Source organism: Dysidea avara, chromosome 13 (genome assembly GCF_963678975.1).
Source record: "Dysidea avara chromosome 13, odDysAvar1.4, whole genome shotgun sequence".
NCBI classification, from domain to species: domain Eukaryota; kingdom Metazoa; phylum Porifera; class Demospongiae; order Dictyoceratida; family Dysideidae; genus Dysidea; species Dysidea avara.
Genome location: NC_089284.1, coordinates 12,665,361 through 12,675,811, shown reverse-complemented (window position 1 = coordinate 12,675,811; position 10,451 = coordinate 12,665,361). Strand labels below are relative to the sequence as shown.

General features: G+C 36.2%; 2 protein-coding genes across 2 annotated transcripts in view; one reads left to right on the top strand and one right to left on the bottom strand.

The window, feature by feature from the left end:
• The first annotated feature begins 331 nt into the window (after nucleotides 1-331).
• LOC136243268 (TNF receptor-associated factor 4-like) lies at nucleotides 332-2,105 on the top strand. Its single transcript, XM_066034793.1, has one exon. It carries the CDS (start codon nucleotides 358-360, stop codon nucleotides 1,969-1,971), a length of 1,614 nt encoding a protein of 537 aa, XP_065890865.1. The 5' UTR covers nucleotides 332-357; the 3' UTR covers nucleotides 1,972-2,105.
• Nucleotides 2,106-6,411: 4,306 nt separating this feature from the next.
• LOC136242468 (Fanconi anemia group D2 protein-like) overlaps nucleotides 6,412-10,451 on the bottom strand; it is a 41,773-nt gene continuing 37,733 nt past the window's right edge. The window contains exons 26-31 of the mRNA XM_066033896.1: nucleotides 9,789-9,863; nucleotides 9,650-9,724; nucleotides 9,342-9,419; nucleotides 7,055-7,195; nucleotides 6,623-6,668; nucleotides 6,412-6,561 (exon numbers count right to left, since the gene is read on the bottom strand). Of these exons, the coding sequence (XP_065889968.1) occupies nucleotides 6,554-6,561; nucleotides 6,623-6,668; nucleotides 7,055-7,195; nucleotides 9,342-9,419; nucleotides 9,650-9,724; nucleotides 9,789-9,863 (423 nt within the window). The 3' untranslated portion in view covers nucleotides 6,412-6,553. The remainder of the gene's footprint in view (nucleotides 6,562-6,622; nucleotides 6,669-7,054; nucleotides 7,196-9,341; nucleotides 9,420-9,649; nucleotides 9,725-9,788; nucleotides 9,864-10,451) is intronic.

The window sequence follows — 10,451 nt, the reverse complement described above, 5'->3', positions numbered from 1 at the left end:
GTCGTAACAGCTAAGGCCAAACCTATTGAAAAGTTGTTGCTCGGATCCAACCGACCCGATTTTGCACAGGTATGTAAGAAAAAAAAATTAGATCATGTGACCTATAAATTATCTGCAAAAGATCGAGATTCTCTAATAGAACAGTCAGTTGCTTAGTGCTCATTGAACTACTAGCTATACATTTACGATAATAATATGTATTTGATAGGTCTGCATAGCTACAGCGTATAAGCATAGATTATATGTAGTCTATGGTATAAGCCATATAGAAATCCCAAATCCCACACTACGTTCGTGGGTTGATCACGCGATCATTTGTGTGGAGGTGAAATGATTTCACGTGATCCCAAAGGGAAAATGGCGAAGGAGATACATGAGATATTTTCTAAAGGCGGCGGTTTTGAGTACCGGTTTGTAACCTCACCTCCAGACAGAGTCGTATGTAAAATATGTCATCTTCCCAGTAAAGACCCTCACCTCACAATGTGCTGCGGGCATGTTTTCTGTAAGTCTTGTCTCGAGGGTATGAAGGAAGCTAAGAGCAGTGTTCTTAACGTTTGTCCGATGTGTCGTGGTGAAGACTTGGTAACGTTTCCCAACAAACAAATAGACAGAGAAGTTAAGAGCCTACACGTATACTGTACAAACGAGGGGAGAGGCTGTGAGTGGCAAGGTGAAATCAACTACATTGATAATCATCTTACGATAGATAATGGTTGTGATTATGAGGATGTGCTGTGTGCTTGTGGGTGTGGTGGAATAATACAACGACAAGATTTAACCAAACATGTTGAGACTGAGTGTCCATGTCGTATGGTGAACTGCCAGTACTGCCAACTTGAAGGAGAACATCAGTTTATAAAGGGGAAACATGAGGAAAAATGCATTGAATATCCACTAGCTTGTCCTAATATGTGCGAACAAGCTGGATGTATTTCCCGTAAAGACATGAACAAGCACAGGAATAGTTGTCCACTAGAAATAATCAATTGTGAATATCAGACTATGGGATGTGAGGTGAGGATGACACGTCAAACAGTGAGGCAACACAACAAGGAGAAAATAGATTATCACTTACATTTAACTAAATGTAAACTGGATGAAACCAGGTGTGAGTTAAGTAAAACTAAATCAAAGTGGGAATCACATCTGGATTCTAGTTCAAAATTAGATGAAACTAATTTCAAATTAGCCGAAACAAGCTGTACATTGAATGAGACAAAATCTAAGTTAGATAAAGCAAGGCAAGAGTTAGATGAAGCCAATTCTAAATTGAATAAAACTAATGCTAATTTGGAGAAAGCCAAGTCCAAGTTGGATGAAGGCCTGAAAGAGTTGTCTAAAACTAAAAAGGAACTATCTCATGTAAAAAATGAGTTTGGTAGTAGAATTGTTGCACTAGAGGCACTCTTACATCAGAAGAACTACAGCTACACAAGTGGCACTGCAACAGCTGCACATAACTGGCCTACACAACTACACTTGACTACCCAGATATCATCACCAGGCAATGGAATTGTTCCTGTGACCTTTAAGATGACAGGTTTCGCAAAGAAAATGAAAGACAAGAGAGATTGGTTTAGTAAACCGTTTTTTACTCACAAGAAAGGATACAGGATCCGGATTAATGTCATTGTTTCTGGCAATGATAAATATGACGGTACTCACTGCTCAGTATATTTACGTCTAATGAAAGGTCAATATGATGATCATCTGAATTGGCCATTTGGAGTGGAACTTGAAGTGATGATATTAAACCAACTCAACGATGAAGATCACTTTTCTGATACAGTAGACTTCAGTGAAGCTGTTTATGATACTGTTGTAACAGGTAGAGTGGTGGATGAAGAGATGGCCGAGTATGGGTGGGGTACACATGACTTTATATCTCATGAGGATCTTGTTTATGCAACTCCCACTTGCCAGTACCTTAAAGATGACTGTATTTTCTTTAGAGTATGTGAACCGTGATGTACTTACAGTGCACATTAATCAGTTGTTACACATTTTTGTAAAAGTTTTGCCCCGTGAGATTTGTACAGTGAAACCTGTCTAATCAGGGTGCTCTGTACAGTTCATGTACGGCTCCCATGAAATTATCTTAACTCACAAATGGTTTGGGAAAATATACTGTACTTTCTTACTAACACTAGAGCACACTTTATTCCAAACCCAACTGCTAATTTACTGTAGAATGCAAGTTATAATTTTTCCCTTTAAACTAGAACTAGTCTTACAGTTTACATGCTAGAGCCTTGATACTTTCATGATACACTATACAAAACAGTACAAACTATTGTGTGTCTTTAATTTATTTTTGTCTTAGCTTCTCAATCATCAGATACTTAACTTCCGGTTTGACACTGCCACCAATCTTTCTTTTCACTTCCATGCTATTTGTCACTTGAAGTTGCTATCAAAAAACCGCAAGTGCTCTTTTGTAGCAAAATTACTATAATAACTCATCCAAAATTTTCATGCCTTTTGGGTGAAAAATGACAGACTATTTGTATTTTAAACATAAGAGTGTAGAATAATAAGGGGCGTGCCTGTTGCCTAACACACAGGTGCTAAAAATTCAGTGATAAGCCACAGACTAATTAACGACCATAATATTTCCATCAATGTAAAAGATAACCCTGTTTTGCCACTCTCACAATTGCGCTTATATACACATGCAACATTTGTGACCCTATTTTGGAAAACCATACATTTGGGCACATGCAAAATTTGTGGGAATTCTCAGTTGAAAATTTCAGTGATTTTTTTTAAATTAATTTTTTTGCATAATATTATTCTGATAAAGCAACTATTAAGCCTTCTTGCTGTGAAATTTCACACCCATAGCTTCTTTTATCTAGGAGATATACTCAATTATATCAGACCATGTAGTAGTTTCACAATGCGTGGGACAACAATTAACTTACAAATTGGGTAATTTGTTCATTCCCAAAACCAAACATTTTCTTGTCTTTAGACAATAATACAAGTGATTTAATTGAGAAAAAGCACAAAGAACACATGATTAAACTATCAAGGATCTCTTTTCATTAATTTTAGATTGTAAGAATGGTGATCATGATCTTTGTCAACAAAGTGATTTGTCATCAATTTGTCACATCTGATCACTATACAGTTCTATAAACTGATAATGAAAAGTTAGTTTGTAATGTATTAGACAGTAAATTGGCCATATCTTTGGAATGCTTCAACGTATCATCACAAAATGTTCACACAAGGTAGATAACCACTCAGTGCTTCATTGTAGCTATAAAAAAGAAAATTGGCCAATGTGCCCAAATGTATGGTTTTCCAAAATAGGGTCACATATCCTGTATGGACCACAATTCCTACAGTCAGGAGTGTAGCTAATTGACATCATTATTATAAAATCGTGGGTTGTATATACAAGATATGGTGTAAAAGTAATTTTAAAGATTAAAATATGGGAATAGAGATCTCTGTGTGTTTAACATGCTGGTTTGTTTGACTCTTGTTTCTTTACTTTTTTCAGCGATCTCTATTCCCATGTTTTAATGTTAATTTTTAAAATTACTTTTATGCTAGTTTGTTTACTTTTTATAAATCCATTTATGGATAATAATAAGAGGTGCTGGTGGTGCTTGATAGTACAGTACTAAACATGTATATCAAGTTAGTCATCATGTACAGTACGTTGCTATTAAGTAGTCAGTTAATATTATCAGAGTTAGCAAACACCAGTGTATTGTTTCATTACTATTGAATGTACTTTGTATATAGCTCTGACATATCCAGCTATAGGCAGTGCATGCTGTGGTCAGCAATAATAGTATATGGCTTCTGATTTATCATAATAATACTGTAGGCATGCATACTTGTGCAGTTATGTGATCACAGTAAGTAGTACGCAGGTATGCAGTGGTACACAACAACATTGTTGCTCTAGATCTGGTATGAACTTAATATACTGTGGGTAATGAACTAATGATATAGGGTTCCAAATAGATTGGATACTTATTAACACGTTGGTTACCCTTGCAGAGACTAAGTCAGAAGCAATGGCAAAGTGAACCTACAAGAAGCAAATTTGCCTGAGAATGTGTTATCATTGTATTATATTTAAAAATAGCCTTAAATAGGTCATGGATGTGAAGAAAGACATAGGAAGAAAAGTTATGTAGTTTTTATTCCCAAAAAGTACTCACATATTGCTCTAGCCCTGTGGGAAAAAAAAAGATTAACAAAATGGCAGATTTCAGTTCTTTAAATAAAAAAGTACTTTTATCACTAGTGGACCTAAATTTCTTCCAAATTATCTTCTAAGGCTTCTTTTGAGGTTGGAAAAGGTTTCTAAGGTGGTGTTTAGTTGAGTGTTCTATTAGGATTTAGGAAAAACATAGGCAATCCCTATTATGAACCACTACCGTAGTTCATGATACTTAACCATATCACTACAATAATAATAACATGCTAATAAGCACACATGTACACATATACTAGTGTATTTAAAGTTTTTAAAATTTATAAATGAAGTAGGTATCGTAAAAGTAGTGAAACAGAACAACATAGCATTGCATGACAATTTTTTTCATTGCCAAAGTGGGATATATTCTATCATTTCTATTTGTCATTTGGGTCCCTACTTTATATGATTAATTTTGAGTATATACACCAATTTGTTCTCTATCATGTGACTGACTGCGTGTTATCATACTGTGCCTTGTTTCCTGCAGCAATCCAGATCATTATAAGTGCTGCTGGATCAGTGGTCTTCCGTAATGAACCCCTCTTACAGTAGTATACATAAGAGCTTAGTAGCGGCATCTAGACACGCTCCTCTAAGGATAGCATTGGTGAGGAAAACTGACACATTGATATAATTCCTTGCATGTGGAAGATGATGACCAGTAGAAGTGGAGATAAAAGGCAAGGTGCAAAAATAGGATATTCTTTGGAGGCACATGCGACATAATATAAGTTTGTAATTGTAGCATAAAATGGTGGCTGTATTCAGTCCTTAGTCTTTTGACTGTGGTCAAGAAAGCAATAAGGATATGCATGCTTATTGCTAATTTTATGTTTTATATCAGAAAGTTAGCCTAAACTAATGTGGGTACGTGGGTGACTCATTACAATTGAACTATTTTATTAGTCTAGAGTTGATCATGAGTGTATACATAGTTGCGAGCCGGAAAGTATAACATCAATTGTAGTTATGTAGCACACAGTGTGACATAAAGAGGTGAACAGGTAACCGTGTACTGTGTAGCAGGAGATCGAGAAACCATCATGAATGATGAAAATATGTACAACAAACAAAAGTTTAAGCATTTGAGTCCTCAGGTAACATGCAACCACAAATAGGACCATGAATGGAGCCAATAATATTATAATGTGGGCATGGCAAGGGAAAAAATACAAAAACCTACAATATACAAGTACTTCACCTAATATCCACTCTTTACAATCTCTTGCCAGAAAAATTTTTCTAGAAGCCAATATATATATATACTGGCAGAGGCAGTATCATTTAGACATTTCTTGATGGATGTACATGTACTGACTCACTTCAGGATGAACAAGATTTAATAAATTATGCAGATTCTTATTGTAGATAGCTGAGCACTGATATCTCAATTGTTTCACAGTAATTAGGGATGTTAAAGCGGTCAAATTCAGCCAGCAACTGAAGATACTCAACTTTATTTTGTGAATATGCTGAGCAGAGTCCAGAAGACAAGTTAATTCCAGTAGGGTGACAGATGGGCTCTGGGAATTGTATATCACAATGTCCGGACAGTATACACACGTATCAGTTGGAATTGTTGTTTGGGGGCATCATCAGCACAGAAATTCACATATACTTATTTCCTAGGAGGCTAAATGTTAAGCATAAAACATCATAATTATGGCCTTATAAACCAATGAATGTTGTTTCAGGACTGAAATGTTTAATGTAGCTGGTGTAGTTTTAGAGTGGATTTATGCACAAAATCTCTTAATCATATACTTTCTAAGTGGTCTACATTGATGAACTGCATGAGGGATCATGACATTCATGAGTTCAGTTATGAACCTAAAGTAAATTGTCATAATTTTCATGCTCAGTGGAGGATTCTTAAGTGCTACAAGAGGTGACTGTTCTATTAGAGTATTTTACTGACTGCTCTATTAGAGTATCTCGATCTTGTTTACAGAACATCTTTTGGAAGGGGGGTACTGGATCTACCAGGGGTATATTGTTATTTTGTAGTATATGAGCACTTATGGTCAGCAAAGAAGTGAAATTAAATGGTAAGTCAAGCAGCACCCCCACATACACTGACTGGTCCACTATACTGATTGTATACAATGCTTTAAAATGTGATGCTTAAAAGTTTATGCTTGTAATTGAATCCAGTAGCCCAGTCCACCAGCCCAATCCAATGATTATATAGCTGCAGTAGTAATTATACTGTACAAATTATATGCGGCTTATTACAATAAGAACTGTATGTAAGATGTGTAGGTTATGTCTTTTCTGTTGAAGTTAGATAACATTAAACAGCAGCAGCACTAAGACAGTTGTTAGTTATACACCTGCATGAAAGAGAAAACATTTGGAGCTTTCTGATACAATACACTAATGTTGTAAGCCTACCATTTTGTTCACTGTTACTGCTAGAGTCTTGATCTGCATCAATTTCCTGAATACAATAGCATATTGCATGACATACTTAACACAACTAGCTAAAAAACAACATGTACATATATATAAGTAGTGAGTGGTGTTTATCAGACAGGAAGACAACAAGTCAGCGTCTGGTGCTTATAAACTCCTGATAGCTTCTTAAGTTGCAGTGATTTTATGAAATAGGGTAGTATACGAGTATTAGCAAGTTCAGTACATACAGGCATTAGTGGAGTGTGATGGTGTGCAATATAGGATACTTTCCTATCACGATTATCACGATTATCACGATACGATATCATGATATACAAACTCATCACTCAGCTTATGTATTTACACTGATGACACTTGTAGCAGTGATGTACTAGGTCACTATACATGTACACAATAAATACACCTTACCTTTTCACAGGTTTCCTGGTTGCTGTCATTTGCAGCTACAACGCTTTGACTCTGTGAGAACAGCTCATTCCCTTGGAGATCTCTGTTCTTGAGATTTCCCATCCAAAATGCTCCCTCACAATTGTGCTTGCACAACATATCCTGCAAGGACCACAATCCTCTCATTACATATAGACAGGAGTGTACTATATAATAGCTAATATCTCATCACATGATAAAATCATGGGTTGTACAGTATGTATAGTTTTAAAAATTATTGATTTAAAACTAAAGTAGGTATCCAAGTGATAAAAAAAGTAGTGAAACAAGAAATATGAATGATGGTATTACAGCATAGCTGGCATGTCATTATTCTAGTACATTAAAATTTATTAATTTAAAAATGGGATCCAAGCAATAAAAAGTAGTGGAATGATGGTATTTCAGCATAGCTCAGTGGGAAAATCTCTACATTGGCATGTTATAACAAATGATTTTGTTCAATGCCAAAGTAGGGATTTCCCACCAAACTGTGCTGTAATATCATCATTCATCTCTTGCTTCACTACTTTTTATCGCTTGGATCCCTACTTCACTTTTAAAATTAATTATGTTTTTGTTTGGTTATTCTGCTATAGCATACAGCTATACACATGTGACTGTTCTATTAGGGTGACTGCTGTATTGGAGTATCCCAAGTCAGCCTTTCACCTATCAGGGGTGTGTCACTAATTCATATTTTCACTGTGCTAGCATTATGAATACAGTTAGACCAATAATAACGGGATATGTCATCGTGATCAAGTAAATAGATTGTTAAGAGGTGTGGTCTTGGTGCTCGATTATTATTAATCAACCAAGATCACGTTAGCTAATAGGCTGTGGTACTGAACCTATTGGTGTGAGGTTACAGGTATCCACCAAGTGTAAGCGCTTAAATGTCTAAATATGCTGCTCAAGGGAAGTGTTGATAGAGAAAACTAATGCCTCAATATGGTTTTATTGCATGAAGAACAAAGCTGTTTGAAAATAAAAGGAAAGACAAGGCACAGAGGGCACACACTCGTCGAAACCCCAAAAGGCACATTCCACTGGTGAATTTGTTATTGTGGCATAAAATAGTGGCTGTGCACTGCTTCGTTTAGCCTCCAGCTGTCTGTCAGGCAGGCAGGCAGGCAGGCAGGCAGGCAGGCAGGCAGGCAGGCAGGCAGGCAGGCAGGCAGGCAGGCAGGCAGGCAGGCAGGCAGGCAGGCAGGCAGGCAGGCAGGCAGGCAGGCAGGCAGGCAGGCAGGCAGGCAGGCAGGCAGGCAGGCAGGCAGGCAGGCAGGCAGGCAGGCAGGCATTCAGATGATGAAAATTCAAGTTTTGGTGATTTTTTTAAATTCTGTATCCGACCGCCTATGTTTTCTTATTTTTAATGCTGTATTTGGTGTGATGTTAGATAGACTAATATTATTCCTTAAAGGTGATTTTCGTCACGTATGATGTTTTTAAAAAAAAATAAAGGTAGCATATTAGGCAGCACACATCATTTTTGGGGGAATCCCTACTTAAAGAGTACTACCGTACTATTTGATACAATTTGATCAATGCCAAACACATATGGATGTTGCTATAGTTCTAATACCATCAATCATATATCTTGTTTCACTACTTTTTATTATTTGGATCCCTAAATAACTAGTTTGTTCATTATAAGTGCTGCTGGATCAGTATGGGGTGTGGTCTTAATGTTCTGTCTTTTGTAACAAATGTGATACCTTCTTCCTTAAGAATAATTTGTAGCATCTAAATACACGTTTCTCTAAGAAAGCACACTGTAGGTATGGAGAATTGACATGTTGATATGGTTTCCTTGCATGAGGAAGATGATGATGACTAGTAGAAGTAGAGACAGAAGGCAAGGTACAAAAAGACAATATTTTTCAGAGTCTCAAAAGACACATACCAAAAAAATTTAATATTTGTACTTGTACTTCTGTTATGGTTTTCTAAGTGTTAACTCTTCCATGGTGTGTTTTGTGGCATGAAGTATTTCTAAGGTGATTTTTAGCAGCCACATTATGGCTAAAGTTTTTTGTTTGGGAGGGAGGATCCCTACTGCAGTACTACAATACACATTAACCACAGTTTTCCCATTGTAAGTCTCTGATGCTTTTCTGCGGCATCAGATTAGAGCATGCCTTTGCATATACATGTAGTTGAAAATATATATCAATTTTAGTGAATGCAACTTCTTATACTGGTGTCATATAAACAGGTAAACAGTTGTGTAATGGTCACCATGTACTCTGTGTAGCACACATACCTTCACACGGAACAATAATTTTTCTAGTGACTTTTTTAATGCTGGAACATGTTGAGTCAGAGTAACATCTTGGTGTACCTGCATATTAATACATACAGTGAACTACAGTTAAGGTACATACAATAGTAAGGAACAAATGCATATGTGCACCTTCCAATAAGACCAACTCAACACAAAATGAAGTTCATTGGATGAGGTTATCTGGTTTTATTATAGTTGTATTTACACTGCTCAGTTTTCCTAACTAGTAAGCAAAATATTTAAATTTATGTACAACCATAGACTGAAACAATGACACTAATACTGACCTTAGAATAAGTGCAGAAATGTTGCATGGTACGTGTGCTCTGCTGAAGTGACTTGAGTAAATGTAAAACTTCATCCTAATGTAGAGACACACATACAGGTACTGTCATGTTTAACGGGTACACACAATGGTATACATACCTTATTGTTGTAAAACTGAGTATCCAAAAATGGCATGGAGGATTTTAAAAAGTTTTCCATATACTGCTGACCATACTACAGTGAAATGCAAAACCATGGGTTGTATATTAAGTTATTTTGTGAAAAAATTATAATTAAAAGGAAAATACAATAAAGGCACTATTTCACACACACAGACACACACAAAACAAAGGCATGCACACAGACATAGAGCAATGTTTATTCTTAAGAACAAATACACAAAAGTTAGGAATTTTCAACTAGAGTAGGGACCATAGCACATTGAAAAAAGCACTAAAACAAGCTGGAGTATATTGCACAATATTAAATCACCATAAAAGAAGTATTGTATCCCTACTGTGCTCAAGATACAAATGCACAGTAGGGATATAACACTTCTTATTGTTTTACTGTGATTTAATTATCATGGACTACTTCCAACTTGTTTCAGTACTTTTTATCGATGTACTATGGTCCCTACTCTAGTTGAAAATTCCTTGTTGTATACATTGAGTGTATGTAGCTATACTGAAACACTATAGCCAAATATGTTTTCCGCCATCATTCCTCTGCCCTTACTCTCACATTCTTATCCGAGAGTATTGTTTCTTCATTAGTTCCATAATTACTTCTTCCTCCTATTCCGTCATGCTCTATCCATGA